This window comes from Aotus nancymaae, unplaced genomic scaffold, assembly GCF_030222135.1.
Source record: "Aotus nancymaae isolate 86718 unplaced genomic scaffold, 86718_ANA_hifiasm-v0.15.2.pri h1tg000010l, whole genome shotgun sequence".
Classification (NCBI taxonomy): Eukaryota; Metazoa; Chordata; class Mammalia; order Primates; family Aotidae; genus Aotus; species Aotus nancymaae.
This window is the reverse complement of record NW_026988421.1, coordinates 38252378-38278038: the sequence shown is the minus strand read 5'-3', so window position 1 is coordinate 38278038 and position 25661 is coordinate 38252378. Positions and strand designations below refer to the sequence as shown.

The window sequence follows — 25661 nt, the reverse complement described above, 5'->3', positions numbered from 1 at the left end:
CAAAACTCCATCTCTACTAAAAATACAAAACATTAGCCAGGCATGGTGGCATGTGCCTGTAGTCTCAGCTACTCAGGAGGCTGATTTAGGAGAATCGCTTGAGCCCGGGAGGCAGAGGTTGCACTGAACCAAGATCATACCACTGCACTCCAGCCTGGACAACAGAGTGAAACTTTGTCTCCTAAATAAATAAATGTAACCAAATGACTTACAGGTATGCTGTCTTAAATTCTATCAGGAAGTATCTACCTAAATGTAACCTATGTGAGATAAACTTATATTTTAGAAACTAACATGCACAGAAAGAAAGATCTTTAAAGGTAACAATAAGGCTGTTGCAAGCATTCACAATAGCAGCTCATATAAGCATTATCCACAAATCAGACACTATGCTAAGCTATATATATATATAGCTTATATATATATATAAAACCACTTTACTAATTGCTATCTCCATTTTACAGGTAAATAAATCAGAGGCAAAGAGGAGTTAAGAATGTGGTCCCAAGGCCACATAGCTTGTAAACAGGGAATCAGATCTACCTAACTCGAGACAATGCTTTTGGCTTTGCTAATTCATTGCTGCATCAATTTTCACACACCTTCCAGTCTGCTTTGAAGATAACTTCCTAGAACTGAATGATACCATTCTTTAAGAAACACTTTCCCAAGTTTCTACTTTTGTACCTATTAAGCAACATTCCAATATTTATCTGTTTTCCCAAGCCCATTTTCTACTTGGAAAAAGAGGAACTGACAAGTCAAATGGCGTAAAGACCAGGCATGCTGATTTTGAACATTAATTTGGCCATAAATTTGGTTAATGTGATGAATCATGGAGGCACCAATATCCTTTTCTAAGGATCAACATAATAGAGGAAGTCACCAAGTCAGGCATCAATCCTACACAAGTCCACAAATGCTAAACCAACTCTACACCTAGAACAAACTTGTTGAACCTGCATCCTGCAGGCTACATGCAGCCCAGGACGGCTTTGAATGCAGCCCAACACAAATTTGTAAACTTTCTTCAAATATTAGGAGATTTTTTTTGTGTGATTTTTTTAAAGTTCATCAGCTATCATTAGTGTCAGTGTATTTTATTTGTGGCCCAAGACAATCTTCTTCCAATGTGGCCCAGGGAAGCCAAAAGATTGAACACCCCTGACCTAGAATGTAAAAAAGAAAACACAAGCTACTATTAGTATTAGAAAAATATGGCCAGTAGAACTACTACTACATATGTAGCTAGAAGAACTCTTAGCAGCTTTCCTTCTCCAGTAGGGAAAATTAAAATATATTATGCAAATGCCAAGTGTTTTTCATTTAAAAGTAAGGAAGATTAAAATATAATGAGCAGAAGTATTAAAGAGTTAGGAAAAAATATATTACCTGATTAAGTAGAAGGGGCATATTGCTTCAGAACTAACTATTTTGGAAACACTGGAAAAGTGGCAGGTCTTACTGATGGATTACAGTTTCTTCCCCATAACTCCCCTTCTATATTCTATAATACTCGAGGACCTAATATTTTGAGAAAGGCCGAAATTTGGAATGTGCCTCTTAGGTTCCTCCACAAAGGCTGGCCTGCCAATTCTTACTATTAATAAATTCATGGTCTTGAACAGGAAAAATCAGTAGACTCATTGGCTTTAAACAAACCTTGCTGATTTTTCCACACCCTAAATGTCTGAGGGTTTACTGGTAACTCCTATTTGTTTTCCATAGTAGTAACCTATCTTTCTCTTCCAAGTTACATTTTCTGTCTTCTAGATGACATCAGGAGCAGTGATTCTCAGAGGAAAGTATAACTGGAGGGCATGTACTAGGAGCACCAAAAAATGGGAATTCAAGCTGGAAAGTAGTACTGAGAAGTAAGATATGACATCTGTCTTTCCCATAAAGTCAGGAGAACTGAGACCATATCTTTAGGAGAAAGGTTTTGGTGAGATCAAAAAAGTAAAAAAAGGATGGAAGATTTTTGGAAAACATAGTGAATGGAAGCTTTCCATAGAGACCCAGGAAGCACAAATTTCACATAGCAAAAAACGGTAAGAAAGAAAGAACTAAAACTGACTCACAATTCTTTTTGAAAAAAAAATTTAAACTGCCTCAATTTGCTTTAATTTTCTTAGCCAATCCCTTCTTTTCTGAAAATACAGCTCAACTGTAACCTAGTCTCTTCCAATAATCAGAAATTCTGAATTAACAATGTTTCAGTGATTTGTTACCTCTTCTCAACTTTCTCAATTATTCCTTTTTTTTTTTTTTAAGATGGAGTCTCACTCTGTCACACAGGCTGGAGTGCAGTGGCGTAATCTCGGCTCACTACAACCTCCGCCTCCTGGGTTCAAGCAATTCTCCTGCCTCAGCCTCCTGAGTAGCTGTAATCACAGGCATGCACCACCACAACCGGCTAATTTTTCTATTTTTAGTAGAGATGGGGTTTCACCATGTTCACCAGGCTTGTCTCCAACTCCTGACCTCAAGCAATCTGCCCGCCCAGGCCTCCCAAAGTGCTGGGATTACAGGCGTGAGCCACCGTGTCCAGCCATCTCAATTACTCCTACATGAAGACTAAGAGAAAGGAAGAAAGATAGACCAGTCACAGGACAAAAAGTGTTAGGCCAACAAATGGTAGGCATAAAAAGAAAGACCAAGTGTGGTGGTTCTCGCCTCTAATCCCAGCACTTTGGGAAGTCAAGGTGGGTGGATCACTTGAGGCAAAGAGTTCAAGACCAGCCTGGGCAACATAGCAAGACTTTATCTCTACAAAATATAAAAAATAAATATATATTTTAAAAAGGAAGACAAAAATAATACATAGGTGTGTTTGTGTTTGGGCATATGCTACATATGTAAGTTACCAGATGGGCTAGGATCAACTATACAAAAGGGAAAAAAGATTTATCCAGCCAAATTTGTCGAAGCCTGCAGGTCCCACAAGTACCCATTTTTGTTCTGATCATCTCAAGCTGGAGTCAACTTTGAAAGAAAACTGACAGTATGTAATGTAAATGTCAAACTCTGGTTGTTTGTATGATTTATTTTGAGAAGACAAGGTTCTTTGACCTTGGGCAGCAACCACAGAGACATTCAAAGACTGATGCACTCTGATATCTGTTGCAACTATGTGTAACTCATTAACATTTGTTATAGATATCAGCAAAATGACCCTTTTGGCACTTAAAAAAAAAATCACAGAGTAACAGTATCTTCATGCTGAGAACAATCATTAAGATCACCTAATGAGTCCCCTTCTCTCAAGGATTGGAGAAATTGAAGCTAAAAGTGGGATTTACACAACATGGACAAAATGGAAAGAGCATAAATGAAATCTTGGATTTTAAAGCAGAGAATTAAAGAAAAACCAAAGAGAATAAAAAGTTTTTAAAAAGAAAAATGTCTTTTAGCTCCATTTTTTTCACAGAAAATTGCATATTATATCCTCTCCCTCTTGCAGAAGAGGATTCACATCATGTCAATTAGGTCTTTTTTGAGATAAACACTCATTCCTTTGGGAGACACACTACCATACTGTTCTTTTCTTTTGCATTCAACTTTAAATCTAACTGAAGCCTTTATAATCTAACTGAAGCCTTTTCACAATTAATTACTGCTCAAGTTCAGCAAGTTAAGCATGTTTATTAATTCTCATCCCACTAGAAAAATAACTAGAGGCAGCATAATCTATTTTTGTGTGTGTGTGCTCCCTCTGTGACTCTAACCAAAGAAGCATAATCTAAATTTAAGGTGACCTTTCATTTAGAAGTTAAAAAATTAGAGGTAGATATTTTGGAAATTTTATTGTCCCTAAGACCCCTGCCCTCCCTCCCACTCAAAGGAAGGGATACTAGCAATCTAGAAAAGAATATGCATGGAAAGGCTTAGGATCTGCATCATCAAGCACTGCCAGTGGTTCTCAGCAGTACTCACTGGTTCCATGTCAGAATCAAGATGTGAAATATATATTTTCGAGATTACATAAAACCTGTTTTAAAGGATTCCAATGACATTCAACATACCTACTCAAGCAAGAGGGAAAGAAATAACATTGTACACAACTTTAGATTTACCCAGTATATTTGCCATGTGTATTGAGAGTCAGCTTGTATATCTGGGAGGATGAGAAGGGACAATCTGATATCACTCATTTACTAGAGAAGAAAACTTAAATTTAAAGTTAAATTAAACTTAAAAGATTCAATGGCTTATATAGGTCCTTTTGAAAATGAACAATTTCCATTTAGAGACTGTACTTCAGCAAAGCTATCTGATCCGTCAACACTAGGAAGGAGAGCTGATGCCAGCCAGATATTTCTTCTGGTGTTAATTAATATAATGACCTTCTGGTCAATAAGTTTTTGCTGCTTTAGAACCTGATCCAACAATTATACTAACAAAACTGTTTCAAACCTGTGAAGCTGCTGACATATATACCATGAAAATTCCATTAATGGGAGACCCCTGGATGTCAAGCTTGAAATACCTGGCTATCTACCACAATGAAAAAATTCTGAGTTATGTATAAATAAGTTGATTTATTCATTCACAGTACATTCTCTACCCCACTTCCTCTCTTCCTTCACCTACCCCCTTCATTCCTCCAACCCAATGGTATAGCGCAGGAGTTGGCAAACATTTTCTGTAAAGGGTCAGATGGTAAATAGTTTGGGCTTTGTGGGCTCTGCCTTTGTAGCACAAAAGTAGTCATAGATAATCCATAAATGAATGGGTGTGGCTATATTCCAATAAAACTTCATTACAAAAACAGATTTAGCTTGCAGAGCTATAGTTTGCCAACCCTGGTTTGAAGCAGCAATTTTCAAACTAGCCTGAATCACAATCACACACAGGCTTGTTAAAATACAGACCTCTGGGCCACATCCTTAAGTTTCTGATTCAATAGCCCTGTCATGGGGTCTGAGGTGTTAATACGCTCCCAATCAATGCTGATGCTGCTGGTCCAGGGACCACGCTTTGAGAACCACTAATACAGAATAATGGTCTATACTGCATTCAGCAGAAGGTTAAAATGTAACAAACAATCAAGAATGTAGAAACAACATGCTGCAAACTTGACTGCTAATTTTATAGAATATTTCATATGAAGACTTACTGTTAAGTGCCATAATATTATCTGTTCCTGGATGATGGAAATTTATCCCCATGCGTCCTAAAAAATAAAATAATGTTAAGCACAAAGAATGCTTAATGTAATGATTTCAAATACATCTTAAAATATGAACATTACAAAAACCTAGAACAGATTAATCTATAACAACGCTATAAAAGGCCAAAGCAGTTACAACAGTTTTTAAAATTAAGTCATAAAACATACACATGAAAAGTCTTAAAACAAAGCCAAAGTTTCAACAACAAATAAAACAAAACTAAACAAAAGCTTCTGTTATAATAGTCTGAGACTTAACACATCTATTGCATTCCAATTTAAACATATCAACTCCTTGGATTAAGCATTTTATTTAAACAAACATTTATACTGTCCTTCCATTCAAGCAGCAAAAAAAATATAGATTTGAAAAAGCATATAGGCTGGGTGTGGTGGCTCACGCCTATAATCCCAGCACTTTGGGAGGCCGTGGCGGGTGGATCACGAGGTCAAGAGATCAAGACCATCCTGGTCAACATGGTGAACCCCTCGTCTCTACTAAAATACAAAAACTAGCTGGGCATGGTGGCGTGCGCCTGTAGTCCCAGCTACTTGGGAGGCTGAGGCAGGAGAATTGCTTGAACCCAGGAGGTGGAGGTTGCAGTGAGCTGAGATCGCACCATTGCACTCCAGCCTGGGTAACAAGAGCGAAACTCCATCTCAAAAAAAAAAAAAAAAAAGCATATAAATTTGAAGCTTAGAGAGAATAAAAAGAGGTTTCATACTGGCTCAAAAATGCAATATAATAATCAGAATGGCAACCAGAGGAAGAGGGTAAAATGTATATAAGAGATAGAACAGGGAAAAATGATTGGCTTAAAAATCTAGACTTCTGGTGGCTGTCTCCACCACTAACTAGTTATATGACCTAGAATATAATGCTAATCTCCATATGTTCATCCTTAAGCCTATAAAAGGAGTTGCAAACTTCTGCTGACACTGGCTGGCTTCCTGTTTTGGTATCCCTCTGAGCTAAGTATTATTTTTACATTTAGAACAGCTTGTGGGCTGGGCACGGTGGCTCACACCTGTAATCCCAGCACTTTGGGAGACCGAGGCAGGTAGATCACATGAGGTCAGGAGTTCAAGACCAGCCTGACCAATACAGAGAAACCCCATCTCTACTAAAAATACAAAATTAGCTGGGCATGGTAGTGCATGCCTGTAATCCCAGCTATTCAGGAGGCTGAGGCAGGAGAATCTCTTGAACCTAGGAGGCGGAGGTTGTTGCCTAGGCACTCCAGCCTGGGCAACAAGAGTGAAACTCTGTCTCAAAAAAAAAGAAAGAAAGAAAGAAAGAAAAGAAAGACTTATAAACACAACCAAACCAAAAATAAAACAAAGAATAATATGTGACAGAGACCATGCGGCCCATAAAGCCTAAAATAGTTACTCATTAGCACCTCACAAAGTTTGCCAACCCCTGGTCTATAAGATATCAGAATCAGATGCTTCAACTAATGGCCCCTAGGGGCAAGAATGGAAGATGCAGACATTTGGTATTTTTTTTCATTAATTATTTGGGACAAGGAGGTAGACATATCAAAAGAAAAATTAGAAAGAATCTTATATGGAAAAAAAATGTACTTAGAAAGCTTTCTTAAGCAAACTCCTTCAACAAAATAGTTATTGAAACAATGCTTGTGTGTAAAGGTAATATCTATAAACTTGGCTCTGCAAGGTTTTAATGTTCATTGGAGTTATCATGAAATTCTCGAAAAATGTTAATCTTATTTCACTACCATTGTTTAAATAAATGTCAACAGTATTTCGGGGAGAAAGCTGTACTACAGAAAAAGCTAGAGATAATGTTAAAATAATTGATTTTTACAACATATACCATTTTATATTACATAATTGCAAAAGGGTCAGTCATCATTTGATAGTAAACTCCATTATGGGCAACTGGAAACAAATAGCATTATTAAGTTCTTTTTGCCCAAAAGGAAAGCATCACAGTGGACAAAACAGAGCATTAGCCTTCAATAAAAAGGGAGAATTCTTAAATAAATGAAGTTTCTTAAATAAATAAATTTTCTTAAATAAATAAATTGCTTAAATTCTTAAATAAATAAATTCTTAAATAAATGAAGTTTCACCTAGACAGGACTAGCCTGATTTCTTAAGGATCCCCAGGCTACAATAATTTGTAAAAGGTCATTTCATATTAAGAGGCAAGAAGGGCTGGGCACAGTGGCTCATGCCTATAATCCCAGCACTTTCGGAGGCAGACTCCATCTCAAAACAAAAAATTTAAAAAGGCAGGGAAAAACAAAACCCTCACAAGTGAAATGTCACTTGTATTGGTATGTATGTATGTATTTAAGAATGGGAAAACCTTAAATACATCCATAAATGGGACAATCCATCAGAATTTGATGGATTCTGATGAAATTGTTCTAACCTCATCATGAAGCATTATAGAGCTTTCAATAACAATTTTTAGTTTTTATTATTTCAAACCTCCTTATTAGGAGAAAAATGTTTCATCTCTCTCTAGTTTTGTGGAAACTATTTTGCTAGCATTTATAATATAAGCAAAATTCTTTTCTTAGACTAGATTATGTTTTCTATTAGAAAGCCATATGAGTAAAGAATCATCTAAGAGAATCGCCTATTTTATTTTTTATAGATTTCATAAACCTTTTCATATTTACTAGAAGCTAATTATCAGGAATTTCAAAAACTACCCCATTGGTAAAAGATACATTTGGTAGAAAAGAAAAAAAAGACACATTTGATGTATCTATATATAATCGCTCTATGTGTCTTACGTTTTTCCAGTTCCTAAGTCATTTTAGAGTCTCTGAAAAGTATAGTCTGCAACGAGTGCTATCTCCTACCACCACCTTGATCAGAACCTATAATAGGAAAATTTGTCACCAGAACAAGGCTTTGATTCAGTAGGGAGAATGTATATTCTCATTTCAATTAGCTATCTCAATGTTCTCGCCATCATTTTTGGATAATCAAGACCTTATTTGGATTCATTATCACCAAATACTAATAACCATGAAAACTAGATGTGATTTACTCTAAACCAGCTTTCATCCTTTTCCGGGGTATTCAAATATAATAGTAACTAGCCAGTCACTGGAAAGTCTATCCAAAAGCCCACTAGGTTTGAAAATCACTGCCCATCAGAATTTAAGGAAATCGCATATATGGAGGATCTTTTCAAACTTTAACCAAGGGATATTTAGAGAAGGGTGTAGTGTCTAAAAAATTAGCAATATTCCCTAAACATTCCTAGAATAATAATAAAGGGTTATCAATGAAATCATGCAAACTCAAATTTAGCTGATCCTTATTCGACTTCTTTTCTGTGTCTACAACCATTTACGGTAAAGAATTATGCAGTTTACAACCACTACATCAAATAAAGTTTTTACATGTTCCTGTAACTACTTAGCTTCCCAAACATAAAGGGTATCCCTTTTGTCCTCCAGAAGTTAAACACACCTACATGGATCCTTTTTGATCCTTTCCATGAGCTCCTACAACTTTTCAGCTTGGAAAGATGAAATTAAAGGAAGCTTGGCAGTTTTCAAATTATTCTTCTCTATCTTACACTGATTACTTCCAACCTAAACTTTCTTATGATGCAGTAAAACAAGAGCCTTAGGCAGTGTTTTGCAGATTGAAAGTATCATTAATTGATGAAAAGCAGAATGCTTGTTACCTTTCCTGGTATTCTCCCTAATTCTTTTTTTTTTTTTTTAACGGATTCTTGCTCTGTCGCCCAGGCTGGGGTGTAGTGGCGCGATTTCGGCTCACCGCAACCTCCACCACCTGGGTTTCAGTGATTCTCCTGCCTCAGCCTCCCGGGTATCTGGGACTACAGGCATGCGTCACCATGCCCAGCTAATTTCATATTTTTAGTAGAGACAGGGTTTCACCATGTTGGCAAGTCTGGTCTCCAACTCCTGATCTCAGGTGATCCACCCACCTCAGCCTCCCAAAGTACTGGGATTACAAGTGTGAGCCACCAGGCCTGGCCTATTCTCCCTAATTCTTTGGCCTCTGACTTCAACAAGTCTCTGGATGAAAGTTAGCAACAAAACATTTTCTTCTTTGTTTTGAGACGGAGTCTTGCTCTGTCACCAGGCTGGAGTGCAAAGGTGTGATCTCAGCTCACTGCAACCTCTGCCTCCCGGGTTCAAGCGATTCTTCTGCCTCAGCCTCCTGAGTAGCTGGGATTGAAGGTGCATGCCACCACACCTGGCTAATTTTTTGTTTTGTAGTAGACACAGGGTTTCACCATGTTAGCCAGGATGGTCTCAATCTCCTGACCTCATAATCCACTTGCCTCAGCCTCCCAAAGTGCTGGGATTACAGGCATGAGCCACCGTGCCCAGCTAATTTTGTATTTTTAGTAGTGATAGGGTATGCCTGTAATCCCAGCACTTTTTTTTTGAGACAGAGTTTCTTATAATCCCAGCATTTTGGGAGGCCGAGGTAGACAGATCACCTGAGGTCCGAAGTTCGAGATCAGCCTGGCCAACACGGTGAAACCCTATCTCTACTAAAATACAAAAAAATTAGCCGGGTATGGTGGCACCCTGTAGTCCCAGCTACTCGAGAGGCTGAGGCAGGAGAATCGCTTGAACCCAGGAGGCAGAGGTTGCAGTGAGCTGAGATCACGCCACTGCACTCCAGCCTGGCAACAGAGCAAGACTCCATCTCAAAAAAAAAAAAGAAACTCTGGATCAAGAAGGCCATATCCATCAGAATCAATTATCTAAATATAATCTAATTTTTCCCCCAACTAATAATGCAATTTTTAAAGTAAAATCACTCACAGCATCTTTAAGTCAGTTTCTTTGCCTCCTCCAAAAGTAATTTTTAGATTATTAAATGCAATATATTTTCAATAGAGAAAAATTAAACAATGCAGAAAAATGGAGAAAACAGGCCAAGCATAGTGGCTCACACCTGTAATCCCAGCACTTTGGGAGGCAGACCACCTGAGGTTGGGAGTTTGAGACCAGCCTGACCAACACAGAGAAACCCTATCTCTACTAAAAATACAAAATTAACCAGGCATGGTGGTGCATGCCTGTAGTCCCAGCTACTCAGGAGATTGAGGCAGAAGAATCTCTTGAACACAGGAGGTGGAGGTTGCGGTAAGCTGAGATCGCACCACTGCACTCCAGCCTGGGCAACAAGAGCGAAACTTTGTCTTAAAAAAAAAAAAAAAGGAGAAAACAAGATCACCAAAGATTAAGCATTGCTAACATTCTGATTTACACTCTTCCAGTTTAGGTAATGTGTATGTGTAAAGATTTCTTTCCCAAAATTGAAATTATATCATAATTTTTAAACGTAATATATTGTATATCTTAAGTTTTACAGTTATTAAGGAATTCTGAAGGAAAAAGAAAATATATAACAACAAAAGAAAAACTGATTCCAAATTCAGATGAGGCCATTTCTTTTCTCTTACTTTTGTCCAACAAATACTGTTGTTTAATCAGCTGTGAAAATAGAATCAAGTGTGTGACATCTGGTGATTTTTGTATAATGCACTCTGGTGCTGCCAGTGTGACATTTTGTCACCTGTCCATGGTCTGCTATTTTTAAATTGTTCTTGTCAGCTAGCTATGTTTTAAGTATAGTGTAAAATATAAGGTTTCAAAAACTGGAAGGCATACTTGGTTTTACTGAGTTAAATGATGCTGTGGAAATCTGAGACTGTGTCCCACTTTCCCCACTGCACAGTATCTGATAAATAGGGGTGAGAGGGGATGAAGGGAGAGGTTGGAGAATAGGGTTACATATAGTTATTCAGTCTGTCAAAATCACAGTCTCATAATCTCAATTCACATTCACATTTAAAACACTATAAAAAAAAACTACATCTATCACAATTCAAAGTTTCAAAATCCAACTAAACTCATGCTTTTGAGAGTCCAAACATAAAGTGAAATTTGTATTAATTCATAATTAATTATGAAAGTCATCTCTTTACTTCTACAATATGTTATGAGATAGGGAACAACTGCCATACCTTCCTCTAATCATTCCTTTTGCTCTAAAAACGCAAGTACTTCAGAAAGCTTCATATAACAGAATGTTAGTGCCATGTTTCAGAAAGACTTACAGGTAAAATGCATATTCTACTGGGATTTATTTCCACTAACATTCTCTATAAAGTTAGAGAGACGTTCTTTTAGAAAAGTATCTTAAAATTGCAATACTGTGATATGCAAAAAATACAGTAAACTGTTTTTTAAAACTCTTTTAAGGAAACGATAAAACATTGATATTATAATATTCTAAATATGTTCCAAATAACCAATAGGCAAAAGCTGTGAGCTTAGACGTGAGGTCAAATCCTAGTTTCTCCACATACTAGTAGTGAATAATTTTTGGCAAGTTGTTAAATATTTTGTGTCTCTGTTTCCTCAACCAAGGCTGCACTCCAGAACAATTAAATCACAATTCCCAGCCTGGCATGCAGTGGTTCACGCCTGTAATCCCGGCACTTTGGGAGGCCAAGGCAGGCGGATGGCTTGAGCTTAGGAGTTAGAGACCCAGCCTGGGCAACATGGCGAAACCCTCTCTCCAAAAAACTTTTAAAAACTAGGTGGGTGTGGTGGCATGCACCTACAGTCCCAGCTACTCACAAGGCTGAGGTGGAGGAGAGTTTCAGCTGGGAGGTGAAGAATGCAGTGAGCTGAGATCATGCCACTGCACTCCAGCCTGGGTTACACGGCGAGACCCTGTCTCAAAATAATAATCATCATCATCACCATCATCTTTGTCTTTTAAAATTCAGGTGACTTTTTGTTGTTGTTGAGATGGAGTCTTGCTTTGTCACCCAGGCTGGAGTGCAGCGGCACAAGCTTGGCTCAAAGCAACCTCCACCTCCCAGGTTCAAGTAATTCTCCTGCCTCAGCCTCCCAAGTAGCTGGGATTACAGGCACCCACCACCACGCCTGGCTAATTTTTGTATTTTTAATAGACACAAGGTTTTACCATGTTGACCAGGCTGCTCTTGAATTCCTGACCTCAAGTGATCTGCCTGCCTCAGCCCCTCAAAGTGCTGGGATTACAGGTGTAAGCCATCGAGCCTGGCTGCTAAAAACTCATTGATTTAAATGTTATGCTTAAAGGATGATTACACAAATTAATGGGAGGTACTTACACAAATCACTTAATTTCTACTTTACTGTTCCTGCCCCTCAAGAATGTACAAAACAAGAACCATCACTTCTTGCTGACTTAGAGCCTGCTCCATAACAGTTTGTGTAATCTGCTAACTTTCAAACAAGATAAACTGATATAGGCTAAAGGGAGATAACAGAAAAACAGAACTGAGCAATAATTCAAGCTACAGAAGTAAATAGACAGTATATTTTTCTGAAACAAACAAGCAAACAAAACGTAATGAAGGCATATTTTTCTAAAATAAGAAGACCTCAAAATTCCATAAGAGGGGATAAATTTTGTGAAAGGCTCTATAATACTAAATTTAAATTATGACGAATAAAGAAAAATGCCTCTATAACACCAAAGGGATGGTATTCTCTCTTCCAAGTTTGTCGATTTAAATGCTTTAAAGCACTATTACTGACAGATAACCTATCTGTTCCAGACACTCTCAGTATACCTTTGAAGAGCAAATCTTTCAATATCAGTTCTCAACTGACACCTGTTCTTTTCATTTTTCAAATCTCAGTTCCATGAATGGTTAGTTTTCTGCTGTAAGAGGGAAACTGCATAGTATGAAGAAAAAGTAACTCCTCCCTGTTTTTGCCAAGATGTTGTCTATACTGGGCTTCCCCAGTTAGGGTATAGGATCTTACTTCTCTGCTCAATGTACTATAGTTGTTATTTCCTTATGATCCTTCTAGAGTTGGGAGAATATGATTAATCAAAGCTAATGACCATGAGTTTTCAGAGTAGTTCCATAGGAGCTTGGTGAACCCTCATCACAGGTAGAAAGTCAAGAAACAGCTGTAAGGAGGGTAATAGGGATGAATCTTTTTCCTTATCTCTTACCACACCCACCTCTCTCAACACCTTTAATCCCCTTAATCTCACAGTTGTGAAGAGAGTTGGATTTTCCTTCAATCCACTAAAAATGAGAACAGAGAACAATTGCTTCCTCCTACTCTATCTGCCAACCCATGGATTTCTGTGCTTAGAAAAGAAATAAGGAACAGGGCCAGAGCCAGTGGTTCATGTCTATAAACTCAGCACTTTGGGAGGCTGAGGTGGGAGAATTGCTTGAGCTCAGGAGTTCAAGACCAGCCTGGGTAACATGGCGAAACCCCGTTTCTACAGCAAACAGAAAAAATCAGCCAGGCATGGTAGCCATGCCTCTAGTCCCAACTACTGAGTGGGGCTGAGGCAGAAGGATCGCTTGAGCCTGGGAGGTCAAGGTTGCAGTGAGCCAAGATCATGCCACTGCACTCCAGCCTGGGTGACAGAGCAAGATCTTGTCTCAAAATAATAAATAAATAAAAATAAGAGAAGTTGTCATTAGAGCATTACCCTCTTCAAATGTCCCCTTTCTCATCTTTGAGGCACTCTCTCAAACAAAAGGAAAAGTATAAGACATAGTAAAAAAAAAACCACACACACTCAGGAGACGATTATGTTATTCTGTTATACTCAAGCACTGTAGTTTGGTATCTTTAAAAAGCAAAAAAATAAAAAAAGAAAAAAGAAAAAAATTAAAAAATTAAAAAATAAAACAAAAAGAAAAAATTAAAAAAGAATAAAGAAAAAAAAGAAAAATAAATTAGTCCAGGCGGGCACAGTGGCTCACGCCTATAATCCCAGCATTTTGGGAGGCCGAGGCAGGCGAATCATGAGGTCAGAAGTTCAAGACCAGCCTGGCCAGCATGGTGAAACCCCGTCTCTACTAAAACATACAAAAAGTAGCCGGGCATGGTGGCGCATGCCTGTAATCCTAGCTACTCGGGAGACTGAGGCAGGAGAATTGCTTGAACCCGGGAGGCAGAGGTTGCAGTGAGCTGGGATCACGCCACTACACTCCAGCCTGGGTGACAGAGCAAGACTCCATCTCTCGAAAATAAAAATAAAAAATAAATTAATCCAATTTTTATTTAAATACTCATTTTGTGATCTGATTAATGCTGTAGAAGGTATTTTTCAGTGTGCTGTGAAGAAAGTTCAATTCAGCTTTTCTTCTATATAATTTTTATCATGGGGGATGACATAGGGAACCTTTTAAAATTTCCTACAAATTTTCCTACAAAAAAAATATTTTCAAGGCTGGTCAACTGAATACATGACTGAAAAATTATTAAACCTTATTTACTTTACTAAAACAGAAGTCTCATTATCTCCTAAACCTCCTATTCTGTCATCTCCCACACTAATCCTTTTTTTCCCTTGAATCGGGACAGTTGAGTAAAGGGATTTTTTACTAAATACATTTCTAAGATAAAATATAATTGTGAACATATTTTTACCATGTTCTTTAAGTACATCTTGAAATACTTTATTCTCCATAAATTGGATATCCTATTTTATATTTTTTATGTCATTCAGATATACAATTTTGGAAAGCCAAAATAACCAAAAAATTATTTTCCTTTCTCCTTTAAGTAGTTTTGAAAATGATAAGACATTTATCCTTAAATAATCACTACTTATTTATGAAAAATATAAAATTTTGACACCTTGTATCTGAAAGATTTCAACATTTAGCTGCAGTATTGTTGGAAAGAAGTCAATATTGTAAGGATACCATGACTACTTCCAGCAAAAAATTCACAGAGCCAGAATTCAGCTTTGAATTCACAGAGCCAGAACTCACACCCAGGTTTCACTGACTGCAACTCAGTCAGAAAGGCTGAGTTGAAATTTCACCTCCTGTATGAAGAATATAAAATATCTGGAAGGATGTTAATAAAAATAATAACCTGTTACCTCTAGGTAGACAATCTCTGGTGATTTTTTTTTATAAACTTTCCTTTTTGTCCTTTTACGTACTATTTGAGTTTCTTTGTTTTGTTTTGAGCAGTTTCTAGTGCCAGGGACTTTATTTGATCTTCAAACTCACTCTATGAAGTAGGTAATTTATTTTAACAATAAAGACATTGAGGCTTTGAAGAGGGTAATTTATCCAGATTAACAGACAGCCAGAGGCAGAGACAGAATTCACACTCAGGTTTCACTGACTGCAAAGTCAGAAAGGCTGAGTTGAAATGTCATCTGCTATATGGAGAATATAAAATATCTTGAAGGATGTTAATAAAAATAATAACCTTTTTTACCTCTAGGTAGAGAGTCTCTGGTGATTTTTTTTAACTTTCCTTTTTGTCCTTTCATGTACTACTTGAATTTCTCTGTTTTGTTTTGTTTTGTTTTGCTTGAGATGGAGTCTCACTCTGTCACCCAGGATGGAGTGCAGTGGTGTGATCTCAGCTCACTGGAACCTCTGCCTCCCAGGTTCAAGCGATTCTCCTGCCTCAGTCTCCTGAGTAGCAGGGATTACAGGAACGTGCTACCACGCCCGACTAGTTTTTGTATTTTTAGTAGAGACAGTGTTTCACCATGTTGGTCAGGCTGATCTTGAACGCCTGACCCACCTGTCTCGGCCTCCCAAAGTACTGAGATTACAGGCGTGAGCCACTGCACCTCACCTGGATTTCTTAATGAGTAAAAATGTATTTTTTTTCTGAAGCAAAAGGGAAAACAAAAACCAGTTACTCTGGGACCGGGTGCGGTGCTCATGCCTGTAATCCCAGTACTTTGGGAAGCTGAGGCAGGTGGATTGCCTGAGATTAGGCATTTGAGACCAGTAGTCTGGCCAACATGGTAAAACCCCGTATCTACTAAAAATACAAAAATTAGCTGGGCTTGGTAGCAGGTGCCTGTAATTCCAGCTACTCGGGAGGCTGAGGCAAAAGAATCACCTGAATCCAAGAGGTGGAGGTTGCAGTGAGCAGCGATTGTGCCATTGCACTCCAGCCTAGGCGACAAGTGAGACTTTGTCTCAAAACAAATAAACAAATGACAACAACAAAATAAAAACATTACTCTGTACTTGAGTTTTGAGGCCCTCAAAACAGTGTCCCCATGTTCAAGTACGAATAAAGGATATTGAAAGCATGAAGGAAAACAAGATGGTATAAAGGGAAGTGCTTCTGGACAGACTCATACAGAAGCCACATGGTAGTTCCTCTAGCCTACCATCCTTCTTTTAAAGCTCAATCCACCTAAATGTTTATACATTTTGACCCAAAGACTCTCACTATGAATTTACCTTAAGGAAAAGCTATGTGCAAGAACTCATCCACGGCAGCATTACCTATAATGGAGGCAAAACTGGAAACAACCTAAAAGTCTAAAGTCAAGGCCTACCAATAAATTACAAAGATCTGACAGAAGCATGGACAATGTTTATTATATGGGAATCAGACAAAGAACAAACCATTGCAATCTTCATCTTTTAGTTATCTTTTTGTTTTTATAATTTTCTCCACTTTTTAAAGTAAAAAATTATTTAAAATATTTTCCTTAAAATGCAATTATCAGCTGGGCACGGTGGCTCACACCTGTAATTCTGGCACTTTGGGAGGCCACGGTGAGCAAATCACTTGAGGTCAAGAGTCTAAGAACAGCCTGGCCCACATGATGAAATCCCATCTCTATTAAACATGCAAAAACTAGCTGGGCAAGGTGGCGGGTGCCTGTTATCCCAGCTGCTCGGGAGGCTGAGGCACAAGAATCATTTGCACCCAGGAGGCAGAGGTTTCAGTGAGACAAGATTGTGCCACTGCACTCCAGCCTGGCCAACAGAGCGAGACTCTGTCTCAGAAAAAAAACAACAAAAAACGCAAGTATCATAATTGTTAGTAGAGGTAACAGTGATTAAACACTTGGTACCATAAATCAGATAGATCTAAAAGTCTCCCAGCTGAAAAAGGGAAGCAAAAAGCTCAAACACCCTAACCAAAGGACAGTGATACAGCAATGTCACTGACCACTGGAAAGTAGTCCATTCACAGAAAATCACTGTGGGTGATACGATGAACTGTGAAGTTGCAACCATGTTGAAGCTATAAAAAAAATACATACTAAGTGCCTTCCAACTTACTGGGACATATCATCTGTGTGCAGCTTGTTTCTATAGATGAAACCTCATATTCACAAGTACAATGAAGAAAACTATGCAGAGGTAGTTGAACATGCAATAAAAAAGCTCATCATAAATGGAATATGGTATTTACATTACCTCACAGTCAGGTACTCTCCTTAAACTTTGCCAGTGCTACACTCAATAGGGCACAATAGTTCCGCTTAACCAATATTTAAAAACTCTGGAAAATTATAGACTATAATCTAAGATCCTTTCATAATCTTTTATTGAAAGAACAAAAGAATACAGACCAAGATAAACATAAAGATATTCATAAAGAACAGGAGTTGGATATTTTAGGATAATTAGAAGAGGCTTATAGCTTCCTTCTTACGGTAAAGAAGGAAGACAAATGGACCCTTAAAAGATATTGAAAACACAAAACAGTCTGTGAATATTGTTGGTTTTTTCTTAACACTATTCTTACTTCTAAGTGAAAGATGCTTTAAATTACCATGTACCTAATTTTTTAACTGAAGAAAGATGTGGTAACAGTGACTAAATATAACAAAGCATAAATAAAATTTTTTTTCCTATGTCTGAAGGCCTTATAATCTAGCTTACCAGCTGGGCACAGTGGCTCATCTTGTAATCCCAGCACTTTGGGAGGCTGAGGTGGATCACCTGAGGTTGGGAGTTTGAGACCAGCCTGACCAACATGGAGAAACCCCACCTCTACTAAAAATACAAAATTAGCCAGGTGTGGCGGTGCATGCCTGTAATCCCAGCTACTTGGGAGGCTGAGGCAGGAGAATTGGTTGAACCCAACAGGCAGAGGTTGCAGTGAGCCAAGATCATGCCATTGCACTCTAGCCTGGGCAACAAGAGCGAAAGAGTGAAACCCCATCTCAAAAGAAAAAAAAAAAAAAACTAGCTTTCCCCCAAATCCCTTTTCTTTATAACTTATTAACTACTTTCTTTTCACTGGAAAATGAGGAAAGCAGAAGAAAACTGTAAGTGTGACAAGAAAATGATAAAGAGATTCCTGGTGTGGCTCAAGGAAATAAGCTTCCGGTGTTCACAGTCATTCACACTATAATATGGGCCTAGAGAGAACCAGAGGGGATCACATTCCTCACGATTTTGAAAGACATGGTTCATAGAAGACGGGCATCCCTATGGCTACCTCTTCACAGTTTTTAGAAATTTAGATCTTAACCCAAGTATAATAGATATTTCCATAGGTAATTTTCATTACAGTATTTAAAAATATCATAAGGTCTCTAAAAAGTCCTATAATCCATAAAAAGATCTGTAATTATTAATTCAACACCAGCATCAGTCCTGAATTTACATAAGCTCTAAAAACAGGAAGTCCTAATATTGCTAACTTTGAGATTTTCTGCCTTATATTTAACCCAAAACATTTATACACTTTAAGATGTTTTTTTCTTGTATTTTAGCCTCAGAGAATGCAAAGGGTCACTGGCTGCCCCTAAGCCTGGGTAGTGATACTTCCTATACTAGAAAGGTGATTATGCTTTAATAAAATAGAAGTCCTTTATATGAAGTTTTCTGAAGCAATCTTTGGAGATTGGTTTACTAACTCTGACAGTTCCTTGCAGTATATATACATGGACTTAAACGAATTATCCAGTTTCAGTTGAGGATTCCAAATGCACACAGTCCAGAAAATCTGGCTGCTGGTCTCATGCTATAACTCAGGATGTGACTGACCTCGGCTATCCAATTCATGTTCCTGCCAGACATGACTGATTATAACCACCTTGATTATCATAGGTAGCTGAACCCAGATTAAAGAAAAAAATCAACTTTAAATACATTCCACAATGCTTTACAGAAGCAAAACAAAAACAAGCAAACAAAAAACAAACAAGAAAAATCAAAATTATTAAAAAGCTGATTTTTGCTTAAAACACCAAGCAAGAAATGGACATATGAATATTCCTAACCTGCAAAATGATTCCTCCACATTATATCAGCGAAACTCATTGGTGGGCCACTGGGAGGGTAGTGTTTACCTTTCAGAGGCTCATGATCAGTCCTTATCATATCCATTAAGGAGTTCTCCAACGAGTGCAAGTTAAAAGTGTCATAAGGCCTACTCCGGTCCTAAAAATAAAAACACAAAAAAAGAAAATACATTAAATTACTTCATAAAATTAACACCATATCATTTGCTTCCTGCTGCAGATTGATGACATGAATGAAAGTTATAGATGGCTGTAATAGCATACAGTCCTTCTTTTTATTTGTTTATTGATTGGCTTTGTAGAAATGGGGGTCTCGCTGTGTTTTCCAGGCTGGTCTTGAACACCTGAGCTCAAGCAATTCTCCTGCCTTGGCCTCCGAAAGTGCTGGGATTATAGATGTAAGCCACTGCACTCATATTGCTCTTTTCATTAAGAATAATGGCTCGTTATGCCTGTAATCCCAGTACTTTGGGAGGCCAAGGCGGGCAGATCACTTGAGGTCAGGAGTTCAAGACCAGCCTTGCCAACATGGTGAAACCTTGCCTCTACTAAAAATACAAAAATTAGCCAGGTGTGGTAGTGAGCAACTGTAATCCCAGCTACTCTGGAGGCTGGGGCAGAAGAATCGCTTGAACCTGGAAGGCAGAGGTTGCAGTGAGCCGAGATTGCGCCGCTGTACTCTAGCTGCAGCGACAGAGCAAGACTTCATCTCAAAAAAAAAAAAAAAATGATTTGGCAACATTAAGTTTAATACAAGTTTCCATAATTAATTAAATTGTATCATTTTCCCGAATACTCTATAACGTAATACCCCAATACTTCAGAGCGACTTTCTCGCCAATGAACTAAAATAATAAATTTAAAAGGAGAGTCAAGTGAATTGGCTTTGCTCTCTACCCTCCACCCACTACCTCTATTGTCAAATGAACAGAGATGTTTCCCCCCTACAGGAAGACCACAATTTTTTTTTCTTGAGACAAGGGGGATTGCTCTGTTGTCCAGGTTGAAGTACAGTGGTACTATCATGGCTCATCTCAGCCCTGACCTCCTGAACTCAAGCAATCCTCCCACCTCAACATTCCTAGTAGCTAGGACACATGCCACCATGCCCAGCTAATTTAAAAAAAAAATTTTTTTGTAGAGCTGGGGTCTCACTATTTGCCCAGGCTGGTCTGGAACTCCTGGGCACAAACGATAAAGACCACAATTAAGAACTCAAATGGAATCATTTTCCTGAAAAATCAAAGGGCAATTATAATTTCAATGAAAATGTATTGGATATCTTTAACAGTTCTGACCAGTAAGTTGCATATATTAGATACACTTTTTAAAAATAAAAACATGTTCAACGTTGTATTCAAGAAGATAATGGCAAAAAGAAAAAAAAAATTTTTAAGTGTCCAAAGTACTAAAATTACCTGTTAAAAAGCACTCACATGAAGAAACTTTAACCCAAAGTAGTATTATCAAGATGTTATATTCAAAAACATTTTGAAACTAGAAATCTAACACAAACTTAGTGAAGAAAAAAATAATTATTTCACCATATTTCACTCAAGTCTGCAGGAGACTATTACCTACAAACTCTTCTTAGTATCTGAGCCTCAAGGGAAACACAGCTCATATTCTGAGTTAATACTATAGAACAGATCAAGTTTGCTTTGGTTAAGAAAAGTAAGATGGCTGGGCATGGTGGCTCACGTTTGTAATCCCAGAACTTTGGGAGGCCGAGGCGGATGGATCATCTGAGGTCAGGAGTTCAAGACCAGCCTGGCCAACATGGTGAAACCTTGTCTCTACTAAAAATACAAAAATTAGCCAGGTGTGGTGGCAGGCGCTTGTAATCCCAGCTACTGGGGAGGCTGAGGCAGGAGAATCGCTTGAACCTTGGAGGCAGAGATTGTGGTGAGCTGAGTTCACACCACCACACACCAGCCTGGGCGACAGAGTAAGACTCCATCTCAAAAAAAAAAAGAAAGAAAGAAAGAAAGAAAAGCTAGACAGCATACATCTCAACAACCAAACCAAATCAAACTACAGTGATAAGAGATTATTTTCAGGGTCTTGAGCAGTCTTATCCAGCCTTGCATTTGATCATTTATCCTTTTCTATGGACAACATTCACCCATTACCTATCTCTCCCCTTGGATAGGAAAGAGACATAGAATAATTCTTTGGTTCTCTACTTTGGTCTCTGAAAGTCTTTTCTTTTAGCTTTGAAGTCTTCCTGCAAATCATTTGTTTTGCTTTGGGTTCAAGTTATTAGTGGAAACTCTAAGGAGTAAAGCAAATTTCCAGAAATGCAGCCTTATCTGTACCCAGAAGAGGTGTCTATCATATACTTTGCTGAAAGAAAAAGCCAGAGGTAAAGAAGTATGCTGATGAGAAGGCAAAATGATAACATATTTCTGGCACTAACAATCCCAAAATAAATTATCTAGGAGCGCTCTATCATTATCCACACTTCTAACTGGAACTCTGAAGACATGAGAGTGTTTCAGAACAGACTGACACGGTAAGGGAACTAAATTTGAAGGCATTCAAGAATCTTTCCAGACAGGACAGTTTATTTTTTCATTTAATTACTGATAACCCCTCAGGGTAGATAACAACATATCCATTTTATTCATGAAGATAGCAAGGTTCAGAGAAGATTCAAGAGCCCTTAATGCTAAAACCTAAGGAGTATAAAAATCTGACCAAAGAAATTAATCAAATCCATGGTTACTTCTATAGAAAAATAGCATTGCAACTAACTGCACATTCCTGGCAATGTGACAGTGAGTGCCTATCACAAATGGATATCAGACATTGGATGACTACCTGTCAGGAAAATTAAAGAGGATATTGGGAGGGGGGATTCGTGTAACTAAATTGAAATGGTTCCCAAACCTGTCAGATTGTTAAAAATCACATGCAGAGCCAATTAAAACACAGATTCCTGGGCTCCAGCTCAAACCTATTTAATCATAATTTAAAACAAAATAAATTCTTATGACTGGCTAGACCTACTAAACTGGATGATTCTTCAAGTTAACCCTTTACACCCATGATTCTGTTCAGTAAAATTGGACAGTAAAGTGAGGGCAGAGATTAGTGTGAGCAGCCGGCAATAAACAAGCCTGGCCATCTTGCAGAGGGTCAGTTTTGCAGTCTTCTGATTTACTGTATGTTAGAGAAGCAGCTGGTAGCCTAGTTTTTAAAAGCACAAATTTTAAAATCAAAATCCGATTTTCAAATTCTGGCTCTCCCACTTACTGGCACTTCACTTTGAATATGTTTCTAAGCCTTGGTTATCTTAATCTAGAAAATGGGATAATTTTCCAGGTGCAGTGGCTCATGCCTGTAATCCCAGCATTTTGGGTGGCAAAGGTGGGCAGATCACTTGAGGTCAGGAGTTCAAGATCAGCCTGGCCAACATGATGAAACCCCACTTCTATAAAAATACAAAAAAAATTAGCCGGGCATGATGGCAGGCGCCTGTAATCCCAGCTACTCGGGAGGCTGAGGCAGGAGCATCACTTGAACCTGGGAGGCAGAGGTTGCAGCGAGCCTAGATCACACCATTGCACTCCAGCCTGGGTGACAGAGTGAGACGCTGTCTCAAAAAAAAAAAAAAAAAAAAAAGGAATAATTCTCTCTTCATGGTTTCATCAGTACTAAATAACACAATGTATAAGCATCTGTACCATGGTGGCTACTGTAATATTAGGGAGAATACAAACAGACTTCTGTGATGCCACCTCAAGAGTACTGAAACAAAAATTTTTAAACCTACCAGTTCACAGATGCTAACCTAACATGGTTCACTAATGCTCAACAGATGCTAACCTAACAGGGTTCACTAATGCTCAACAGATGAAAACATATGACATGTGAAAGGCATAACAATTTGCACAGGCTTCTTAATTAAACAAATTTCAGGCCTCTGAGAGTTCTCATTAAAATTAATTCCATCCATGCCTCATCAACTTATATTTGCTGCATACCATTCATCCTTTTTGTTTTACAAGTAGTAAACATTGCTGAAATAACTGATTAACCAGGAAGCCTGCAAGAAACGGAACAAAAAGGATGGAAAAAAACAGAAAAATCTAGCGAAATTCATCAACATAAATTATGTATACAGAAAACTAGGCCATAATTTGTCATTCAATGACAAAAGTTACAAGTGGCAACTAACCTGTTAGGTCTTTTTTCATAAGTTTTGTTTCCCAAAATACAGCAACAGGAAAACATCATTATTTGTTTTAACAAGCAAACACACCAAGAAGTATTAGAACATCTATAAATAATGCAGCCCATTATTGACTCTTTTTCTTTGATAATAACCAATGAAGATGTTGTCAGTTAGTTGTACACAGAACAGCTTATCTCCACTGCATTAGTTCTCTTTCTTGAGAACTGGATTTATATTAATAAATTTATCAAGTATTTAATATGTGCCTGTCACTGTTCTAAGTATGCTATGTGCATTATCTCCCAGCTTTTGTCCCATTTTATAAATCAAACAATTAAGTCTTGGACAGAATAAGTAACTGGCTCAAGGTTACAGGGCTGGTGAGTGGCAGAGCCAGGATTCAAATCCAGACAAATTCAGACTGTACTCTTAAAGACTCTTATTGTACTGCTTCCCTGACTTCCTCCTATTCCCTCTAGCCTTAAATTCTTTTTACAAACACCCCCTTTAACTTAATCTGTCACAATCCAGAGAGAGGCTTCTTTGATCCCTACCGGCAGCACAAGCAACCTGACCCTCACTTGCCCTTGGTCAATCACCTATGCTCAACTGCCAACTAATTAACCTCAAGAAGTAGTTTGATCTATCTCTAGACAACCCCAGGCCCACCTGTAACAGCCCTATCCCATTCACCTGCCCTTTTCTTGGAAGAGGAATCCAGAACCCCTTGCTACCCTTTCTGGCTTAAACCCAGACATTTCCTCTCCTAGAGATACAAAGTGGAAGGCTGCAAGGGCCAACAGTATCTGTGGATAAAAGCAGCTCTGGAACCAAATGATAAAGTTAACCATGTTGCCTTCTGTGTGCTAGGCACTGGACTAAATGCTTTAAAGTTCTATCTCTTTCCTCATCACAACCCTGCAGGGTAGGCATTACCTCCATTTCACTGAGGGAAAAAAACTGAGGCTCACAAAGGTTTATGTAACTGCTCAGTCACAGAGCTGATCAGAAATCAGGACATAAAGTCAGGTCAGTGACTCTGGAGTCCATGCCGGTAATGTTCTAACACTTCACACTGACTAGCTGCAGTGTGGCCCATGAACAAGGGGGGTTTAGTTGGGAAGAAAGGGACACAGAGAGGACCAAAAATCAAAAGGAGAGCAGATGTTTGACAGAGCTAGGAAAGAATAAATGTGGTCATAGAATAATATAGAAAAACCTTTAAGAGGAATTCCTAAGGAAGGGTTTTCTATTTATCACATGACTGTAACATATATACAGATAAAACATTCCAAAGTTAAATGCATCTAACGCATAAGAAAGGACTAACCGGCCAGGTGCAGTGGCTCACCCTGTAATCCCAGTACTTTGGGAGGCCAGGGCAGATGGATCACCTGAGATCAGGAGTTCAAGACTAGCCTGACCAACATGGATAAACATTGTCTCTACTAAACATACAAAATTAGCCAGGCATGGTGGCACATCCTTGTAATCTCAGCTACTCGGGAGGCTGAGGCAGGAGAATAGCTTGAACTCAGGAGGCGAAGGTTACAGTGAGCCAAGATCGAGCCATTGCACTCCAGCTTGGGCAACAAAAGTGAAACTCCATCCCCCGCTAAAAAAAGAAAAAAAGAAAAGAAAGGACTATCTCACTTCTAAACTTCCATCCTACTGCTCTTATTTTCTACTCAGTATATGTTATTGGGAAAAATCTCAGGTCTCTGTCTACACTATAAACAGTTTAAGAGCAACGAATATGCCTTACCTATTTTTAAATGATACTCATTACATAATATATGAACCTCTTTTTCTCTGAATACACACAGAATTTTTAAAATAATTAGATAAATAATAAATAAATAATAATAAATAAAGCCAACATCTCCACTCACTCTCTTCAGTCGATAGTATATTTTAACCATTCCAAATGAGACTATTATATTTGCAGTCCTCTGGAAAACTTAATTCTCTATTCTCCTTCAGTCACTCAATGGCAAGCAAATCCTCCTTATATCTAACCTAAAGCCCTTATGAAGTTGAAATTTTTCTCCCTTTTCTATCCTGGGGAAAAATTAATAAGCATCTACTGTGAATTTTAATTCTTTAAAATTGTTGTTAGGTCTTCCATGCAATAAATTCTCAAGAACCCTCAAAATAGCCTGGTATAAGATTAGGGCATACAGAGAAATTATGGATTCCCCATCTTTTTCTTCTGGAGGATGACTAATTCCACTTACTTAAACCTTTTTA

General features: G+C 38.1%; 1 protein-coding gene across 7 annotated transcripts in view; it reads right to left on the bottom strand.

Annotated features, from left to right (window-relative positions):
* CPEB3 (cytoplasmic polyadenylation element binding protein 3) overlaps window positions 1-25661 on the bottom strand; it is a 239308-nt gene that overhangs the window by 134364 nt on the left and 79283 nt on the right. For 5 of the 7 annotated variants that reach the window (XM_012454773.2, XM_012454772.3, XM_012454770.2 and 2 more), the window contains 2 exons: window positions 19211-19370; window positions 5120-5176 (listed from right to left, as the gene is read on the bottom strand). In XM_012454773.2, the coding sequence (XP_012310196.2) occupies window positions 5120-5176; window positions 19211-19370 (217 nt within the window). The remainder of the gene's footprint in view (window positions 1-5119; window positions 5177-19210; window positions 19371-25661) is intronic. The other 2 variants (XM_012454775.2, XM_021669056.2) reach the window with 1 other exon arrangement.